At 36.1% G+C, this 21,396-nt stretch overlaps 1 protein-coding gene across 3 annotated transcripts in view; it reads left to right on the top strand.

Annotated features, from left to right (window-relative positions):
* Positions 1-21,396, top strand: part of BTAF1 (B-TFIID TATA-box binding protein associated factor 1) — an 85,572-nt gene that overhangs the window by 28,565 nt on the left and 35,611 nt on the right. For all 3 annotated transcript variants that reach the window (XM_045567812.1, XM_045567814.1, XM_045567813.1), the window contains exons 9-19: positions 1,487-1,576; positions 2,745-2,840; positions 2,937-3,113; positions 6,208-6,348; positions 7,194-7,318; positions 9,808-9,928; positions 13,924-14,028; positions 15,016-15,165; positions 15,465-15,607; positions 15,902-16,076; positions 17,531-17,734. In XM_045567812.1, the coding sequence (XP_045423768.1) occupies positions 1,487-1,576; positions 2,745-2,840; positions 2,937-3,113; positions 6,208-6,348; positions 7,194-7,318; positions 9,808-9,928; positions 13,924-14,028; positions 15,016-15,165; positions 15,465-15,607; positions 15,902-16,076; positions 17,531-17,734 (1,527 nt within the window). The remainder of the gene's footprint in view (positions 1-1,486; positions 1,577-2,744; positions 2,841-2,936; positions 3,114-6,207; positions 6,349-7,193; positions 7,319-9,807; positions 9,929-13,923; positions 14,029-15,015; positions 15,166-15,464; positions 15,608-15,901; positions 16,077-17,530; positions 17,735-21,396) is intronic.

The raw sequence follows: 21,396 nt of genomic DNA, 5'->3' as shown, positions 1-21,396 counted from the left end.
TGGGCTAGACTGCCATGGCGTCAGCCTAGCTCACAGCAACCTCAAACTCCTGGGCTCAAGCAATCCTCCTGCCTCAGCCTCCTGAGTAGCTGGGACTACAGGCATGCGCCACCATGCGCGGCTAATTTTTTTATATATATATTTTTAGTTGTCCATATAATTTCTTTCTATTTTTAGTAGAGACGGGGTCTCGCTCTTGCTCAGGCTGGTCTCAAACTCCTGACCCCAAGCAATCCTCCCGCCTTGGCCTCCCAGAGTGCTAGGATTACAGGCGTGAGCCACCACACCCAGCCCACAATGCCTTTTAGCAGCCTTCCTGTTCCTTGGTGTACTTGTCTTTGAAGTTGTTGAAGTCTTACCTCAAATTAGGTCTTGAATAACTGGGTACAGTGTCAACAGCTTGTTTTTTCCCTTCCTGGTCACGCTGTAGAAAGTATCCTTACTGGGCGGGTGTGGTTAAAAAAAAAAAAAGTATCCTTACCTTCTCTAAGAAAGGTGATTTATCCCACGACTACAGTGAAGCATTAATCATGAGACATTTTATTTAAATTGCCTTCTTTTGGCACTTAGCACTTACCACTGGTAGCTTTGGAACTTAGTTTTTTGTTTTTTCTTTTCTTTTTATTTTTCTTCTTTTTTTGAGACAGGTCTCACTCTGCCTGGGCTAGAATGCAGTGGCATCATCATTGCTCACTGCAGCCTCAAATGCCTGGCTCTAGTGATCCTCCTGCCTCAGCCTCCCAAGTAGCCAGGACTACAGACGTGTGCTATCATGCCTGGATAATTTTTTTAATATTTTGTAGAGATGGGGGTCTCACTGTTGCCTGGGCTGGTCTTGAACTCCTGGCTTTAAGCAGTCCTCCCACCTTGGCCTCCCAAAGTGCCAGGATTACAGTCATGAGCCACCATACCTGGCCTGTTTTTTCTTTTAAAGAGATAAGGGTTTTGCTTTGTCACTCTAGTTGGAGTGCAATGGCTATTGATAGGCACAATGATAGTACATTGCAGACTTGAACTCTTAGACTCAAGCGATCCTTAGCCTCCTGAGTCGCTGGGACTGAAGGTATATGCCACTGCACTGGGCTGGAGCTTAGTTTTGATCCATATATTTCAGAAATATTGATGTTAGGGCTATAAAGAACAGTAGATGATACTTTTCTTTCTTCTCCCTTGCTGAGGATAGTGCTGAATATACCTAGAGGGTAGGGGAGTGGCAGCCATGTGGATTTATATCTCAAAAGGATTTTAAAAGAGCTATTGTCTTGCTTGATTTAAAAAAAAATTTGTATGACCAAAAAAGTTGTGAAATTAATATATGTAATTCTTTTTGGATAGCTGAAGAAAATCACATTCTTGTAAAGTATTAATACCACTTAGTTTATCTTACTTTCTTAAAAATTCAGTGTCCCCTTTTCATACTGATGAAAAGTTAAACTTGGTTTCTTAAACATTTAACTTCTGACATTTGTTTCTTGGTTCTTTTTAGGTACGACATGGTGCAGGCACTGGACTTAGGGAAATTCTTAAAGCTCATGGGAAAAGTGGTGGTAAAATGGGAGACAGCACTTTAGAAGAGGTAAGTGTGTGGCCAGGCGCGGTGGCTCACACCTGTAATCCCAGCACTTTGGGAGGCCAAAGCAGGAGGATCTCTTGAGGCCAGGCATTCAAGACCAGCCTGGGCAACATAGCGGGACTCTATCTCTCTACAAAACAGTAAAAAAATAGCCAGGTGTAGTGGCACATGCTTGTAGTCCTAGCTACTTGGGAGGTTGAGGTGGGAGGATCACCTGAGCCAAGGAGTTGGAAGCTGCAGTGAACTTTGAACTTGCCACTGCGCTCCAGCCTGGGTGACAAAGCAAGATCTTGTCTCAATAAAAAAGAAAGAAATGAAAAGGGAGAAATATGGAAAAGTGAATATGAGGAAAAAAGTAAGAATGATAGAAAGAAGTCTGTTAATAGACAAAGGAAAAGTGAATTCACTAGACAGAAATGTTCATATTCAGAAAAATTGAGAGAAAAAACGTAGAAGCAAGAGTATTTGAGCAGGATATAATGGATTGGAAAGTAGAGTAAAATGAGTAAGAGGCTAGTTGAGAGGTCAGTGAGCAACATAACTGGTGTAACATGGAGACACTGGTAATAGGATAGATAGTAGATATGTGACAGGTACACTTGATATCAGAGCAATTAAGTAATTAGTTTCTTTCTTTCTTTCTTTTTTTTTTTTTTTTAAAGAGATGGGGTCTCGCTCTGTCACCCAGGCTGGAGTGCACTGGCCTGGTCGTACCTCACTGCAGCTTCCAACTCCTGGGCTCAAATGATCCTCCTACCTCAGCCTCCCATAGCTGGGACTACAGGAGTGTGCCACCATGCTCAGCTAACTTTTCGTTCTTCCCTTCCTTCCTTTTCTTCCCTTTCTCCCTTCCTTCCCCCCCCCCCCCCCCCCCCGCCTTTTTGAGGTAGAGTCTCACTGTGTTGTCCAGGCTGGCCTCAAACACCTGGCCTCAAATGATCACCCCACCTCAGCCTCCTGAGTCACTGTTTCTTAATTTCTTTTGGAGTAGTATAAGTGACAGAATCCACGAATTTTAAGAATTTTGATAATAGTATATATGAATTGAATTAATAATCAAAGGGGATATGGGCAGTATTTTATCTTTGATTTTTGGACCTAAGGTTTTCCCCTGATCACCTGTAAAAAGTATGATCTTTGTCTATTTTTAAAAAGTATTGTGTTTTAACAGATGATCCAGCAGCATCAAGAGTGGTTGGAAGACTTGGTTATTAGACTCCTTTGTGTTTTTGCCTTAGACAGATTTGGAGACTTTGTTTCTGATGAAGTAAGTATCACCTCAGGGAGGCTTTGCCCAATCATATTTCAAATTCTACAAAATAAGTTTTTGCAAATATGACTTTTCTTCTTTTTTCCTCTGTAGGTTGTGGCACCAGTTCGTGAAACTTGTGCTCAAACATTAGGTGTGGTTTTAAAACACATGAATGAAACAGGAGTTCATAAGACTGTGGATGTGCTGCTAAAATTGCTTACACAAGAACAGTGGGAAGTTAGACATGGTGGTCTGCTGGGAATAAAATATGCTTTGGCAGTCCGTCAGGTAAATACTTCAGTTTTTGAAGGATATGTGGGAGGGTTTTTTCACTTTTATTTTCATTGATCATTCAGCATGGCCCTAGAATCCTTAGTGTTACAGAGAAGCCAGTCCTTCAAGATTTGTCTTGTTGATACAGTGTAATAGAAATAGGTGGCACTGATAAGAATTTAAGTATAAATCAAAAGGTGGTTACACTGTTTGCTCTTTAGGGTCAAGTATTTTTTTTCCTCTTTAAATCCATTGCTGCAGTTAACTCAGTGCTTTTTGTGTTTTGTTTTAACTCATTTAAATATTGAATACATGCACTGAGGGCTTTAAGGCACAGTGCTAAATTATGCAGGGTAAATACAGCAGAATAGACATGAAATCTACCTTAGGAAACTTAAAGTAAGTATGAAAGCAGCAACTTACATGGTCATGTACTTTGCACATAAACTGTCAATGTTTTCTTTTATCCTTTATAACAAGGCTTATGAGAAGAAAATGCAGATCGTCTTACCATTTTCAGATAGGAAATATGTTCTGAAAAGTTAGATGCCTTGTGCAAGGTCACAAAACTAGTTAGGGTTTGTACCAGAACTAGAAACTAGATGACATGTCAGTCCAGGGTTTATTGTAACGTCATACTTCATCTAGGATGAAAATACCTGCATATGCACATAGTCTCCTACTTAGGAGCATTAATGTTTCTTAGTAGGTTATTGAAAACTCTGATATGTTGTTTTTTGTGTTCTGGCTAGGAATTTGGTTCCTATATTGGCCCACAAAAGCCTATTTCATTTATGAATATAATATGTCTGAAGTCTTTTGCTAAACTAAAAGTGCTACATAATCTATGTTTATACATAACATTTTTGTGAAAAATTGATTCAGAATTCCAGTGAGATGCCAGTGAAATATCTCTTTCCCTTTCTCCCTATTTCCTCACCATAGATCTGGTGATGGAATTAGGGACTTCGATAAACAGTTGCCTTGTCCCTGAGAATAATGATGCCAGCAGAGTATGAGTGATGAGGGGAAAGAAGGAGTGTGGAAGGGGAGATTATAAATGAGGAGCTAGGGAGAGACCAAAACCTAGCCTTTCCTTTCCTTTTCCTCTTCCTTTTCTTTTCCTTTCTCTTCTTTTCTTCTTTTCTTTTCGACAGAGTCTCTCTCTGTTGCCCTGGGTGGAGTGCAATGGTATCATCATAGTTCACTGTAACCTCAAACTCCTGGGCTCAAGCTATCCTCCTGCTTCAGCCTCCCAAGTCGCAGGGACTACAGGCACATGACATGACTCCCGGCTAATTTTTCTATGTTTAATAGAGACAGGGTTTCACTCTTGCTCAGGCTGTCTCAAACTCTTGAGCTCAAGCAGTCCTCCTACCTTGGCCTCCCAGAGTGCCAGGATTACAGGCATGAGCCACTGTACCTGGCCCTGAACCTTTTCTTACAGTTTAATTTCCCTGAATGCTTTCCAGACTGGACCCTGGACCAGTACTGTGAGGGCCTTATTTCACTATCTGTGTTGTGACTACTTAATGCTTTGTCTCTAAATCCTTTTTGTCTCTTCCCTTGCTCACTTTCTTTCTGTTGTAGCTCACTGCAACCTCAAACTCCTGGGTTCAGTCCTCCTACATAACAGACTAGAACTTCCCTTTCTGTCCCTAAAGGCAAGTTCACAGGCCTTTTGAAGTTTTCTAAGATGTCATTGTGGTTGTCTTTTTTTTTTTTTAAACTCCCAGCAGCAAACCATTCCCTCTGATTCTGCTCATAGACCCAAACACTCTCTCTACCTCTTTTCTCCCTCTGCTTCCTTCTTTGCTTTTCCTGGCCCTTTTTAGTCTCTTCTTCCCTTGGCAACCACCCCCTCTCTCCAATGAACAAAACCTTTTTTCTGTGCCCTGCTCTCTGGCCTCTATAGAGAACATCAGAATTATGTGCAAATGGAAAAATATCTTACTGGTTTTTGTAATGTTATCACTATTTCCTAGCAAGACCAATTCACAGTGAGAGTCCTACTGTATGATGACAGGAGTAGCCTGTGGGGAGATAACTCTGTTGGGGAGAAATGATGAGAGATTAAATTGGTATAATGACAAGTCAGAAGGTATGGCTTTTCTTTCACCCTTCTCTCATAACCCCTTTGGTTTTCCGTGGTATTGAGTGAGAAATGGAAGTAGAGGTTCTAGCGTAGGGGTTTATATGTGTGTGTGTGTTCAAGCAGAAAATTCATAGTCTTACCTAGAAAACGTGTTCTAATGTTTTAAGTCACATCGAGTAATGTAGTGCTTAATGCCATTGTAGTCTTTTTTAAATGGGATTAGTTACGTAGGCTTCTACTGATGCTTTGTTTTTTTCTGTTTCTGTGATTCTTTTTTTGTTTTGTTTTGTTTTGTTTTGTTGAAGACAGAGTCTTGCTCTGTTGCCCTGGGTAGAGTGAAGTGGTGTCATCGTAGCTCACTGCAACCTCAAACTCTTGGGTTCAAGCAATCCCCTGCTTCAGCCTACTGAGTAGCTGGGACTACAGGCACGTGCCATGACGCCCAGCTAATTTTTCTATTTTTAGTAGGGAGGGGTGTTGCTCTTGCTCAGGCTGGTCTCGACCCCGTGACCTCAAGTGATCCTCTTGCCTTGGACTCCCAGAGTGCTAGATTATAGGCGTAAGCCACCACATGAGGCCGATGTGATTCTTTTTTAATAAATACAGTCATAATGATGTTTTGGTCAACGATGAACCACATAAATGGTACTATGAGATTATAATACAGTATTTTTACTGCACCTTTTCTGTGTTTACATATGTTTAGATACTTACCATGTGTTACAGTTGCCTACAATATTCAGTAAAGTAACATGCAGTACAGGTTTGTAGCCTAGGAGCAATACCCTATTGCTAAATCATTGCTATATTGGTATTCCTACATAATCTAGGTTTGTGTAAGTACAATGATGCAGTCACCTAATGACACATTTCTCAGAACGTATCCCCATTGTTGACATGTGTGACTGTAAATATTGGAATTTATGCTGTCATATGGCAGATTTAATTTAAAAATATTTAAGCATGATAATTGTACTATAGAAAATTAATATATTTTCATGTACTGTTTTACAGGATGTAATTAATACTTTATTGCCTAAAGTTTTAACTAGAATAATTGAGGGACTCCAGGACCTTGATGATGATGTCAGAGCTGTTGCTGCAGCATCATTAGTGCCTGTAGTAGAAAGCCTTGTATATCTGCAGACACAAAAGGTAAATTAAGTATTTTTACATTTTCTTCCTTATATAGAGCTTGTTTATGTTTTGGATAATGGAGTATTAGGAAATACATTGAGTGCTTTTTTTTTTTTCCTCTTTCATCCTCAGTTTTCTTTCAACAGACAGCCCTGCGATGCATGCAATCTTGATTTTATATTATCCTTAGGAAGAGTGAATTGTGTTTATCTACTTCTCCTTCATATACATAATATATAGGGAACTTCCTTGAGAAGAAAGGCATTTCTTCTTTATTTTACTCTTGGTTTTTAGATATATGGGATTCTTGTCTGTTTTGATTTTGGTTTTTGGCTTTTAGTTTTTTAATGTGGTCTCTTTTTTTTTTAAGTGACTCTTTTAAGATCTAGCTGACTTTGCATTTTATTATCAAAACCAGAACATAAAGTTGAAAGTACATCAAACAGTATTTTTAGAGCTCAGAAACTAAATTTGTCTTTTTATGATGACTAGTACCATTTTAAATGAACTAAAATTGCTTTGCATAAAGAGGCATGTCTGTGTCTCCAGTATTGTTTTCACAGTTTAATTTCTTACATAAATAGAGTATTGGTTGTTTTATTTGCTGAATTCTCCTGTTCATATGAGCCTGGTTAGGAAGGGACCTGCCAAAGTAGAATTGAATAGCACTAAAAAAAGGGTTAGAGAATTGTTAGAGGCAAATAATGTCTCCTCCTTAACTTTGATCAAAACTGGCACTGTCCAAGGTCATTGGAATTATATGTGGTGTTGAATCAATAGTGACCTCTGGGATATAATTAGGCAGGGCTTATGAATATTTTGTGTAAAATTGGTAAGTGTTTTCTTGAAAACCAATCTTACAGGTACCCTTCATTATAAATACGTTATGGGATGCTCTTCTGGAACTAGATGATCTAACAGCTTCAACAAATAGTATTATGACTCTTCTTTCATCCTTGTTAACTTATCCTCAGGTCCAACAATGCAGGTAAATATTTCTAATTAGTGGAATAAAGTAAAAAGCCTTTACATACCTTTCCAGATAATTAAGCCTAAACATAAAATATTTTAGCACCTTTAAGAATAGTACTGTAGGTTGAGGTTGCTAAAGAGCACTGTTTTCAAGAAGCCTTTTCTTCTAGCCACCAGCACATTTGGGGCAGGAGCTTATAAACATCATTTTCCTTAACCTTTGTTTACTTCAGTTATATAATTCATTATCCTGTTCATCCTATAATAGTTTAGAAATATAATCATTGCATATTATTTCCGGCTCTAGCCGCAGAATATAGAATTTTAGCCTCACTTAATGACAGTTATGGGATTATCATTGAACCTCTGCTTTGTATTTTCTAAAACTTCCCCTCTATAAACTTTTTCTTTGTAATGTTCATTTCTTCAACTCTTATTCTTGATTTTACCAATTACTTGTGAGGAAGGGAACACATAATAATGTAATACAGTGAAAATCAGAGATCAGATAAAGCCAAAAACATACACCAAAAATTTAAAGTGTCATTGATTTTCCTATCCTGGTATTTGAAGTGAAGCTCAGCTAATTAATGTATTCCCTATCTTTTAGACAGTCTCCTGAATATTATTATATCAGAGGTAGAGAATAGTATCCTTAGAGATAGAGAAGAAAAAATTATTATACAATTTTTAAAAATTCACAGATGAGAAAATTAATGACCTTAGTCTAGTGAGGACATTCAGTGAGTATTCATATGATTATGATTATAGATGATTTCTGGCTCTATGATTGGCTATTTCCAGTGAAAACCGTAGATTTATTAAAAGCATGTAGATTGTTTTAAATAATACTGACCTACTACTGGCAGTACTTTAATGCTAAATTTAGGTTAGTAGACAGCCCACAAGTAGACATAGCAAAATAAGTGCCCATAAAAGCAAAAATGAAGTGGTAATGCAAAGACTACTATTTTCAGGAGGCCTTTTCTTCTTCTAGCCACCAGCACATTTGGGGCAGGAGCTTATAAACCCATCATATATTGGGTTTCCTAATTTTGGGATGTTTCTATGACTAATTAAAGCTGTACAATTTGAATGAGTTAATCTATGTGAAAGCCCTCTGTAAGCTGCAAAATGCAGGGGTTTTTAATTACTGTAAAACATGGGTTGGTAAACTTTTTCTGTAAAGGCTCAAATAGTGAATATTTTTGCTTTGTGAGCCAGACTGTCAAAACTAACTGTGTCCCTGTAGTATAAAAACAGGTATAGACAATGTATGTAAAGTAATGAATGTGCCTGTGTTTCAGTAAAACTTTTATTTAAAAAAAATGAGTGGAGTGGATTTGGCCTATGGGTCTTAGTAGATTGTGTCAGGAAAAACTAGATAATATAAGAAAATGAAAGAATGTAGTGAAAATTCTGTTAATGTGAAATAATGTAGATTTCCATCTTTTTTGTTTCAAAATTGCGTTATTAGAAAATTTGCTTCATATGTTGTGATATTTGGCAGATACTTTCCAGCTTATGTAAGAAGAAATGCAGCATGTCATTTGAAGCATGAACAATTATACTATTAACAAGACCTTGTTATAGTGCTTTTATGTATTTTGAGTCTTTTTTATGTCTGTGTGTGCATGTGTTTAAATTAGAATTTTATAAGTTAACTTACTAAATGTGTCAAACCTACAAGTAATTAAAAGAGTGTTAAAAGATAGGCCTCCTGAGAGGAACCACAAAAGACAAACAAATAAATAGTTACACTGGCATATTCTTTTTTGTTCATGTCTTTTTCTACAGAAGCATATATTCATATGCTACTGATCAATCATTTCCTAATTCCAAGTAACTTACAAATGGTTCATGACTGTGACGGGAATCCTGTGGTCCAAGTTAGCCTAGACTTGGCTTTGCTTGCTTCCCCATTTAAAATCTAATCTATGAGAAGGAAGAAATTTGAGTTTTCCTAAATTAGTAATGCTAAATTAGGGTAATAAATTTCAAAGCTACTACCACACTACCTCTTGCTCATTTGATATGTTGCAGAGACGATCCCAAAGGGGAATGGAAGTTATATGCATCTGCCCTTTGGATTTAGCCATGGGGAAGGAATAAGGATTAGCAATTCTGATTGTGTAGGCTTACTAGTTATCATAAGGTACATGTCCTATTTTCCTGAGTAAGAATAATTATAAGGGCAGTTATATTGGAAAGTTATAACTTGATAAGGGTAATACATGGGATTAGTGCCATAGAAGAACCCAATGTTAATATTTCTACCCTTCGTTACTGCATTTGCTCTGGCTCTTCTGGTGCTATAATAACAGTTTCGAATGACAGTGTTAAGGGAATGTTCATATGAAAATTGTATTATCTTTTTAGAATTTATTCATCAAAAAGTCACTTTTTGTCAGCATCACTAGGTCCACATGAGAATGATATTTAGATACTGTATCTACGGAGTTTCAACTGAGAATAAGTAAGATTAATTTGTGTCTCCTTTATTAGTATTCAACAGTCACTCACAGTTTTAGTTCCACGTGTCTGGCCTTTTTTGCATCACACTATATCATCAGTTCGAAGAGCAGCATTGGAAACTCTGTTTACGTTATTATCAACACAGGACCAGGTAAGAACTAATAACTATGTACAGCAATCTTGAAACTTATATAAGTTAATTTTATAAAACAAACCTGACCATTAGCTTACTTTTGCTGCATATTCCATGATCAGGAGAATTCTGGGCCTAGTAAAAGTGGTATGGTAACCATGTAGAGACACATATAATCACCATGAGGGCAGAAACATTTTAATGTTGTATTCTAGGTTGTATTCTTAGCACTTGGAATAGTGCTTAACACATAGGAGGTCCTCAGTAAATATTTGTTGAATGAATGATTGCTTAGTCCCTCCTGTTGGAAACCTATTATTTAGTCTTTGCTTGCTCTTTTTCTGTATGATTGACTATTGGGTGGTTGGCAGAACTCATCCCAGGTTAGAAGGCTGCATTTGAAGCTCTGAAGTATAATTCTTAAAGACTGACAATGGAATTCCCAGGCTCTTGCCTCCTCTTAAAGATTACTCAATCTTAAAAATATGCTATTTCCAAGGATAGTATACTTCAGGAGTCATGTATTGTGATGCCTATGGAGATCATGCAGGTAATATCAGTATGTGAACGGAGCCTGTGGTAAGCTGAGGAGTCCTTGCCCTGTTTTTTATAAAAAGCTTCACATTCCTATTTTTAAAATAACCTTATATAGGTCAAACAAAATACTTAGCATTTAGGAAAATATCAGTAAGAATTCCATTCTTCTAGCATGATATTATACGTAGGTACTATAGTTTGGGCCAATCATCTTTAAAAAACAGTGGTTAATTTTTTAAACAATAGATTATTGCATGAATAAATGCCTCTTTTATGTTTACTAACTGCGTTTCCATGTGAATTAGGGATATTCCATGTAGACTTGCTTTAATCTGCAGCATGGTATTGTACTGAACTTTTGTGAATAAACATCTGTAAATTTTGTTTTGCATTATCCCTTTGGTTTTGTCTAATCAGAATCTTCTCTGGAACAACTGTCAGGTCTGTTTTATAATTCTCAGTAGATCAGCATGGGCTGATGTGACAACTGGCATGGGTTCTTAATTTTCATTTCATCTTTGTTTTAATTTTGTGATTTCTGCCTAAATGTTTTTGATATTCTTAAATTTACTTTATATAGATCCCTTGAAGTTATCATATTTCTTCCTTTCACATGATTTTTTTTTTATATGTAGACTTTATTTTTAAGAAGAGTTTTAGGTTTACAGAAAAGTTGAGGGAAAAGTACAGTTCCTATATACCCTTTTATATCCCTCCCACCACCCATACATAGTTGCACTAGTGTGGCACATTTGTTACAATTGATGAACCAATATTGGTATGTTATTTTTAACTGAAGTCCCTACTTTACATTAGGGTTCACTCTTTGTGTTGTAGAATGTACGGCTTTTGACAAATGTATAATATGTACCCACAATTATAGTATTATACAGAATAGTTTCATTACTTTGAAAATCCCTTTCTTTCCCTCTCCCTGAACCTTTTACCTTTTCTGGAATGTCATAGTTGGAATCATAGTATGTAGCCTTTTCAGATTGGCTTCTTTCACTTAGCAATATGAAATTAAGTTTTTGCCATGTCTTTTCATGGCTTGATAGCTCATTTCTTTTTATCACTGAAGAATATTCCATCATACAGATTGACCACAGTTCATTTATCTGTTCATCTATTGAAGAACATCTTGGTTGCTTCCAAATTTTGACAATTATGAATAAAGCTGCAATATACATCTGTGTGCAGGTTTTTGTGTGGACCTAAATTTTTACCTCCTTTGGGTAATTACCAAGGAGCATGATTGCTGGATTATATTGTAAAGGAATTTTTAATTGTGTAAGAAACTTCCAGACCATCTTCCAAAGTATCTATACCATTTTGCATCAGTGAGTGAGAGGTCCTGTTCTCTACTTTATGGCCAGCATTTGATGTCAGTGTTCTGGATTTTGACTATTCTAATAGATGTGTAGTGGGATATCATCATTGTTTTAATATCTAGTTTCCTGGCAACATATGTTGACAGCCATCTTTTCATATGCTTATTTGCCTAGACTTTATTTTTTAGAGCAATTTAGGTTCATGCAAAATTGAAGGGAAAGTATAGAGTTTCCATATACCCCATCCCTTATCCCTACACAGCCTCCTCCATCATCAACATCCCACACCAGAGCGGTACATTTGTTATAGTCAGTGACCTACATTGATGCATCATTACCCACCAGAGTTAGAGTTTACATTATGGTTCACTCTTGGTGTTGTATATTCTGTTGGCTCAAGAAATAATGTGTATCCACAATTATATCACATAGAATAGTTTCACTGCCCTAAAAATCCTCTGTGCTCTACCCATGTATCCTTTGCTCCCCCAGTTGTTTTAATAATTATAAAGTAGAATTTACTAGAGTAACCAAGTTTGCAGCCTGAGAGGATGACTGTAGTTTATATCACATTTATTTGTTATAAATATAGGGGGACATCTTCCTCTATGAATGTGACTTTGGGATCTATAAGCAACTGCTTGGACTGCCAATGATGGGGGAAAATCAGAAATGAAAATAGATTATGGAAAAGTAATATTAAATTATTTGCTTATTGCTATGACAGCTTTCCTAGTTCTGTTAAGATTGTCCTTAATTTTCTCTGATGAGAAAAGAAAGAGAACTTTTTTTCTTCCCAGCTTCCGTTTCCCTTTCAGTAAAAAGTAAAATTAAGGCATAGCAAGTGGTGAGTATTCTCCCTCAGCTAATGATTTTGTAGGCTGTTTTAAACTTCTTTCAAACCAGCTTGAGAACATACAACCTTGGTCCTATCTTTGTCATTAGTTTTCCATTGGCTAGAAAATTACAGTGGCTTTCTAAGTTGTACGCATATTATCCCTAGAACTAGTAGGTTTCTGGAATTTCAGTTAAGAATTTCAAATTTCTCTTCAGTCTTTTCCAGATGTATTTTTTTCCTTTAAAATAAAGTCTGGGGACAAGACTGGGTGTGGTGGCTCACGCCTGTAATCTTAGCACTTTGGGAAGCTGAGGCAGGAGGATCACTTGAGCCCAGGAGTTTGAAGTTGCAGTGAGCTGTGATAATGCCACTGCACTCTAGCCTGGGCAACAGAGTGAGACCCTGTCTTAAAAAGGAAAAAAATAAAGTCAGGGGTCAGGGACTGTAATAGGTGCCGTGACTAGTTACTAGAAGTTTTCTGCTGGTCAGTCCTATTCAGTGAACTTGTAGTGATTTGAACAGCCGTAGACAACACGTGGGATTCCTTGTTCTGAGAATTCTGAGCAAACAGTAGGTAACTTGGTTAAACACTATTTGGTTGATTGATTTGGGTAGACCTATGAATTGTTGAGAAATTCCTTAGATTGAAATTCTTAACCTAGGCTTAAGGAGATCTCTGAAAGCCCTGAAATTGGAAGCAAAATGTTATATATACCTAAGTATGTACATATGTGTGTTTTTCTAAAAAAAGAGTGTACATAGCTTTCATCAGATTTTCAAAAGGTCCCTGACCCAAAATACATTACAAACATTTGCCTTAATTTTGTTGTGAACTCCAAGTAGAAGATCCTAGGTTGGATGTCATCTTATAATTCATTACTTGCATTATTGGTGAGCACAGTAATAAGCTGTGATCATTTAGCACAGCAGCATTTTTCAGATTTTCCTGACAAAGCAGTGAGGTATGATGTAACTAAGGAGATGTTGCTGGTTAGAGCTTGGTTCCATATGGAGGATGATTTCTACTTACTTGTGGCAAAATTCAGTGTTGTTTAATGATAATCAGACTTTTTCCACCTCCCCAGTGATTATATTCTATGGCTATGCAATTTCTGTAAACCATTGGAATAATAAATACAGTATTTGTTGCCTCAAAATCTTGTCAAAATTTATAACCAGTTGAATCTTTTTGATAAAAATATGCATTCTTTTTGTGGTTAATATGTTTATTATTCAACTTATAGCCCTTTAAGGAAGCTGACATTCAGAATTATATGCTATAGCTTCGATTCTGTTTTTGTTTTCAGAACTCTTCATCTTGGCTTATACCTATCCTGCCTGATATGCTCCGACACATTTTTCAGTTCTGTGTTTTAGAAAGCAGCCAAGAAATTTTGGACCTCATTCACAAGGTACATAGTGAATATATTTGCACTCCTTTTCCTAGTAACTTTGTAGACTTTTTAAAAATTTCATAATTGCTGTACTGTTGGTCAGGGACTTTAAGAAATTTGAAATCATCCAAGAGACTTGGAAAGTTCAGAGATCTGCAAGATGAGATGGGGAACTAGGTTTTTTATGGGATGTAATAGCTGAGTTTTGGTTGGCCACGCTTCGTCATCTTATTAAGTATCTTTTGGGATCTGTTGGTAATATAGAGTCAAATTATGATGTATTTTTTCCTTAGCAAAATTGGCCATGAGTGTTGGAATCTTTAAAGGAAGGGCCTTTTGATATATTTAATAGCATTTATGGAGGGAAATGGCACTGTTTTACCTTTAGACCTTGTTAAGTTAATCTTGAATTGTTGCCCTCTAAGATGGCTCATTATTAACAGCCTTGCATTAACAGTAGTGTTACTTCTACATGCTGGTCCTGCCCATTAAATGTTAGGCATCAAGAAAGTACCTTATTAAGATCATATATCAAGACTTACACTGTTTTTAATTTATACTAGGATATTACCACCCCTAAATTTAGCAGAGAATTTTTATTAGGAGCTACTATATTTTGAAGTGTGTGTTGAATATAAGACTGCATTAATATTGAGTCTTATGATAAATGCAAAGAGTTTATTTCAGTGACTCATTGAGATTCTCACAACTCTGTATTATTTTTATGGGCATATTTTATTTTGAAAGGTTTTCATAAATTATTGAAGAAGATTCTTTATATTACCCCCTTAAAAAAAAAACTTTCCTTTGCATTACTTTTAGTATACAAACCTATCAAAAAATAGTACCATATTTCAAAATAAGTCCTTGTATTGAATTTTTAAATTAATCTATGTGCTATTTCCTACTTTCTTTTTTTAATTTAGTATTCCTAAAAATAAGTATTAGGTTTTGTTACCACTTATTGGAAAAATTTCACCTCCCTGTTCTCCTTTTATACTGTAGGTTTGGATGGAGCTGTTGAGCAAGGCTTCTGTTCAGTATGTGGTAGCAGCTGCTTGCCCATGGATGGGTGCTTGGCTTTGCTTAATGATGCAGCCTTCTCATTTACCTATTGATTTAAATATGTTGCTAGAAGTAAAAGCTAGACCCAAGGTAAGTGTAGAGGGTCATAATGTATTTGTATGTTCAGCTCATAATTATTAACATAGTAGCCATATAAGAAATCTGTATTGCTTTGTTAAATGTGATTTCATTAATTTAACATAAGTAAGGGAGAAATTTTTATTTTATTAGGACCCTGACAAAATGAGTAGTAATTTTTATCCATTAAAATTTTCTGAAAAGAACTGTATTTTACTGGAATTCTAACAAATGATTATATTTTTGTTGTTGCCTACTAAATTTTAATGATTACTCCTTAATTATTATTTTCTCTTCCCTTTTCTCTCTAGGAAAAAACAGGTGGTAAGGTGCGCCAAGGCCAAAGCCAGAATAAAGAAGTACTTCAGGAATATATTGCAGGTGCAGACACCATCATGGAAGACCCGGCCACCAGGGATTTTGTGGTTATGCGGGCCAGAATGATGGCAGCCAAGTGAGTATACGTTAAATGTCAGGTATTATAAGTTCACTGGTCTGGCTTTGGAAGGTCATTTAACCAAAGGATTCCTCTGATGTGTCTGTCAATACTTTTTTTATCACACTAGTTATAGCCTAAGAAAAAATTAAAAAGTAAATATTTTTATTTTTTTAAGTTTTAAAATATGATTTATATCTTCTTATGAAGATAAGATAGGAGTTGTTATCTTCTATGGGAAAAGTTATGGCTTCAGTAAGGGAAATTTTACTTCAAGTAATTTCTATAGTAACTTCCGTTTTTCTCCCTCAGGTTGTTAGGAGCACTTTGCTGCTGTATTTGTGATCCAGGTGTAAATATGGTAACCCAAGAAATTAAACCAGCTGAATCCCTGGGCCAGTTACTGCTCTTCCATTTGAACTCCAAATCTGCCTTACAGAGGATTAGTGTAGCTTTGGTAATCTGTGAATGGGCTGCTTTACAAAAGGTAAGATTTTGCCCCCAAAATAATAAAGACAAATTAGGTAAACCAATTTCCATTAGCTGTTAGGATTATTTACATTATATTTTATAACGGAAAAGTGAAAATATTCTCTGTATAAAAATCCAACAGTTACAGAAAGGATTACGAATTATATTGAACATTATTTCTATCCCATTTACCTTTAACCCTAGACATTTTTCTTAGAACCACGATTCTTGTACCTGAGAATACTAGCTGTGCCCATACTTAATATTTGCTCTTAACCCTACAGTCAGTTAAGAAATGTTTCTATTAAAAATGTGTATATATGGAAGCAGTCCAGAAACTGTTGGTCATCCATTCCTCTAGGTTTTGAGTATTAGAGATCCATTTGTATGGATAATAGCAATGGCAGAATTTTAAATCACAGGAAGAATAAAATCTCCACATTTAAACCAAAATCTTCATGTTTCCAAATAAATCATTCCCTTCCATCCTCTTTAATGTTTAACTTCTATTAATAGTAAGATGTATGATTTTGTGTAAGACTTGCTTCTGTAAATCAAAGAAACTTCCTACTGGCTTTGTTTATTCTGTTGACTGGAATTCTGGAAATTTAACTGTCTGCACTTGCTGTGAGAGTTGCTTGTTACTGCCTGTTAGCAGTTTGTCAAAGCTGTGTCTAAAAGTAATTGAGCCATGCTCTATTACAGCTGAGACCCCTGCTTTGCCTCTGGAAAGAAGCAAAGCTCATCTATTTTTAGGCAGGAGTTGGTGTGCTGGAGAGGCAGTGATGCTATGTTTTTGTGCCTCTCAGACTCAGCAGCAAGTGTTGACAGTTCGGTTTCTGGACCCTCACAGAGCTTCTCTGGACTTACTCTGTGAAGCCCAGGCTGATCACCCAGATCCCACAGAACCCCTCATGGCTCACCACTAAGGCCATTCCCCCTCTGGTTGGGGCAGGCAACAACCAGAGAGAGTGGGAAGGGTTAGTTAAATTTGGGGGCAGGTAAGTGGCTTTTAAATTATGTATCCATTTCTACAGTATGGCATGTGAAGCTATGGGCTCAACTGTTAAGAAATCTAATAATGAGTTTTTAAATCACATTTTTAATTAGTGCATGCTAGATTTTTTTCTGACTGATTTCTTTTTTTACAGTAATATACTTTAAAATCTGTGCTTTCTATATATACACATATAAACTTAGGGTAAATTCAGAGTAAAATAAGAGTAATTAGGTAGAAAATTTAATGGAATTTTAGTAGTTCAGTGTGCATGTTCTGCAGTTATTCATATTAAAATTTTAGAGTAGTTTGGGTATGATACCTTTTCTCTAACTATGTTCTGGGAAGTAACAGAACATAGATTCAAAATACATAGGAATTGAGAACTTGGTAGTCAACAAGGGAAGATTTAGGTATCTATAAAGTTATGTTTATATATTTTCCCTGATGACTTTTTGTCTATTATATTTTAGGAGTGTAAAGCTGTTACCCTAGCTGTGCAGCCACGTTTACTTGATATCCTTTCAGAACATTTATATTATGATGAAATTGCCGTTCCATTCACACGAATGCAGAATGAATGTAAACAGCTTATATCATCATTAGCTGATGCACATATTGAAGTTGGTAATAGAGTAAACAACAATGTTTTAACAATAGATCAAGCTAATGACCTGGTGAGTAATGAAATAGCTTTTTTAATTTTAGATAGAGCATGAGAGTAAAAATAGATATTTGTTGTGACATGTTTACCACAAAAACCTACTAATTTGTTGAGTCTGTCTGTGGCTTGGTAGCCTGTCACCTCTGCCCTTTAGAAAGGTTATTTCATTGTATTGACTTTTCTTCAAATAAGAGAGTAGGGAAGGAATTTTTTTTAAACTCAAATTCTGACACATCAATGCATCTTTATTAGAAAAAGCTGTTAAATTTTGCCATTTCAGTTTTACTTAAGACTGGCAGAGTATAGAAAGAACTGCTGCTACAATTTCTTCTATTTCCAGCCTATAATGAAAATAATCAAATGTACAGAAAACGTGAGAAAATTACACCATGAACATTCATACACAACAGCTAGATTCTCCAGTTAACATTTTACTAAATTTGCTTTATCACATGTATATTCAACTGACTACTGCTCTATCCAACTATCAATCTGTCTTATTTTTTTGATACATTTCTGTTAGTTTCAGATACCAGTACACTTTAGCATGTATATAATTAACTAAAATTCAATAATTGTTTGTGATTTCTTGCTCTGTTTTGAGGTTAAGTTTATGTACTAAAGTGTACAAATCTTAGGTGGACCATTTGATGAATTTTGACAGATGCATATACCTATGAAACCCAAACCCCTATCAAGATACAGAACATTACTATCTCTACTTCCCAATAGTTGCCTCTCTCTGCCCCCAACTAACCATGATTCTGATTTTTCTCCCACCCTAAATTACTTTTGCCTGTTCTACAATTTCATATAAATAGACTTATACACTGTGATCTTTGGTGTAAGGATTTTTTTCAGCATGATGTTTTTGAAATTTATCCATGTTATATGTATCAATAATTCTTATTTATTACTGAATTTTATTCCATTGTATGCATATACCACAATTAGTTTAAGCCATTTTCCTATTGATGGCTACTTGAGCTAGTCCCAGTTTTGGCTATTGTGAGCAAAGCTGCTGTATAAACATTCTTTTACAGCTATTTTTGTGGACTTTTTTTTTTTTTTTGAGACAGTAATATACTTCACAGGTATATTTTGAGACAGTAATATACTATACAATCTGTCATATGGGCTAGAGTGCAGTGTCATCATCATAGCTCACTGAACCTCAAACTCCTGGGCTCCAGTGATCCTTCTGCCTCAGCTTCCCGACTAGCTGGGACTATCGGTGTGTGCTACCACACCTGGCTAATTTTTCTATTTTTTTTTTTTTTTTTGTAGAGACAGGATCTCACTTGTGCTCAGGCTGGTCTCAAACTCCTGGCCTCAAGCAATCTCCCACCTCGGCCTCCCAAAGTGCTAAGATTATGGGCTTGAGCTTCTGTGCCCAGCCTGTGGATATATATTTTCATTTTTCTTGGATAAATATATAGGAATGGAATTGACCCAATATAGGAATGGGTCATAAGACAGGTATATGTTTAGTTTTATAGGAAACTACACACCTTTTCCCAAAGTAATTGTGTCATTTTACCCTCTGACCGTCAATATGTGAGAGTTCTGGTTACTCCACGTCATCACTAATGTTTGGGGTGGTCAGTCTTTTTAATTTTAGCCATTCTGGTGGTTGTTTGATCACTGTCACTGTGGTTTTAATTTGTATTTCCTTGATGACTCATATGGTGAATACTTTTTTATATCTTATTGGCCATTTGTATATTTTCCTTTCTGAAATGTTTGTTCAAATCTTTTGTCCACTCTTAATTAGTTGTTAGTTTATTACTGCGTTGTAGGAGTTCTTTATATATCTTGGCAGAGTGTTGCTTGCCTTTTAATTCTCTTAATGGTGTCTTTGCATGAGCAGATATTTTAAATTTTGGTGAAAATCTAATTTATCAGTTGTTTTCTTTTATGGTTATTGTGTTCTATGATGTATCTAACCTTTTGCTATCTCCAAGTAGCAAAGGTATTCACATACGTTTTCTTCTAAAGTTTTGTAGTTTTAGCTTTTATATTTAGATTTATCATCCATATTGAATTAATGTTTGTATAAGTGTGAAGTAGAGGTTGAGGCTTGTTTGTTTTTATTATAGTACCTAGTTTTTTCAGCATTGTTTATTGAAAAGACTTTCCTTTCCGCATTGGATTGCTTTGGCACCTTTGTAAAAAATCAACTGAATTATAAGTGTGAGTCCTATACCTGGGCTCTATTTGTTTAGTCTATTTCTCTCTCCTTATGCCAGCATCAGTGTCTTGATTACAGCAGCTCTCTACTTAGTATGCCTGTAAGATTGGGTACTGTAAATGAGTTCTTCCCTTTTTTGAGTTATAGGGTCAGAAGTTGAGCCCCTTCATTTATGTTGGTCCCCATGAAATAGTAATCTTTATTTCTTATCGCCCTTTCTAGTTGAAAAATATTAATAATACGACTGAAATTTTTTTGGTCTCGCCTGTAAGACAAAGCTAAAATTACCATTTTTTCCCCTGAGTAGTTGTTATATAAAGTTGTTTTTCTCGTTGTTATTCTGTAAATTTCCCTTTTTGCCTCCACCCACCTTAAATCTCTCAAATTTTCTTTATGGTCTTGGTTCCCTTCCTGCTATATCTGGGAACTTTTCTTTCTAAAGCTCATCACATGGCCCCTTTTTCAGAGTATTATGCAAAGCCCTTACTCCCCAATGAAATTACCTTTCTGCTTTATTGGTTGCATTAGTCCATTGTTTTGACCTGGGATAGAAGACAAGCATAAATATCAATCTCTGGAAGAAAGGATTGAGGGAAGGGCAGTTTTCAGAGGTCCCTTGGCTAAGAGCCATTGCCCTTTGTATCTTTCATTGAAATACCTATTTTCCTATTACCTGCCAAATAAGGGCATTTCCCTGAGGTCTATCCTTGTCTTTTTCACCATTTTCATGGTTTAATTCTTACCTATGTGCTATCTACTCTCAATCTTTTTTATGTTCTTCTATTAGGCATTTTTATTTAAATATCTCACTGTCACTTCAAATTTAACCAAAACTGGGATTTTTTTTTAAAACAGAAAAATGCCTTTTTGATCCATAGTCACAAATCTTGTCAGCATTTTCTTTCTAAAAGTCTCATGTGTTTAATTTTTTTCTGTTTCCATTGTCACAGCCCAGTCAAAGTCCTTACTACTTTTAAGTCTAGGTCCTGACTTATCTTTAAGTCTTCAGGTAGTCTCTGGTCTATTTCATTCTGCATGCTGTGTTATAAAATAGTAATGTGCCTTTAGTGCCATTCTGAACATGACCCTCCCCTGCTTAAAAATACTATTTTCTTTTTCCTTGCTTTTTACTTTTTTCCTTTCTTACTTTCATCATCATCTCTGAATTCTTTTTTCTCCTCATTATTTCTAAAGCTTCCTCCTCTCAAGTCCTAGTTAGCTTTCTTCTTGCAGAAGCCCACTACACTCATTCACTTCTGTGTCTCACTCATTCTCACTGCTATGCCTGAGCTTCTATTTCCTTTGCCAGGAATTCCTTACCCCTAACCCTCTATGCTCATTTCTTGATACTCCTCTTCTGTACCTTGTGCTCAGGCTATGATAAACCGTTCTCAGTTCCTTAGATAATGCCCTGCTTTCTACTCCCTACCTCACTTTGTTTATTTGCCAAGATGTGCCTATAACCTCTGCCTTACCCATTCTTT

Source organism: Lemur catta, chromosome 14 (assembly GCF_020740605.2).
Source record: "Lemur catta isolate mLemCat1 chromosome 14, mLemCat1.pri, whole genome shotgun sequence".
NCBI lineage: Eukaryota > Metazoa > Chordata > Mammalia > Primates > Lemuridae > Lemur > Lemur catta.
Note: the sequence above shows the minus strand (reverse complement) of the source record. Positions and strands in the feature narration are given on the sequence as shown.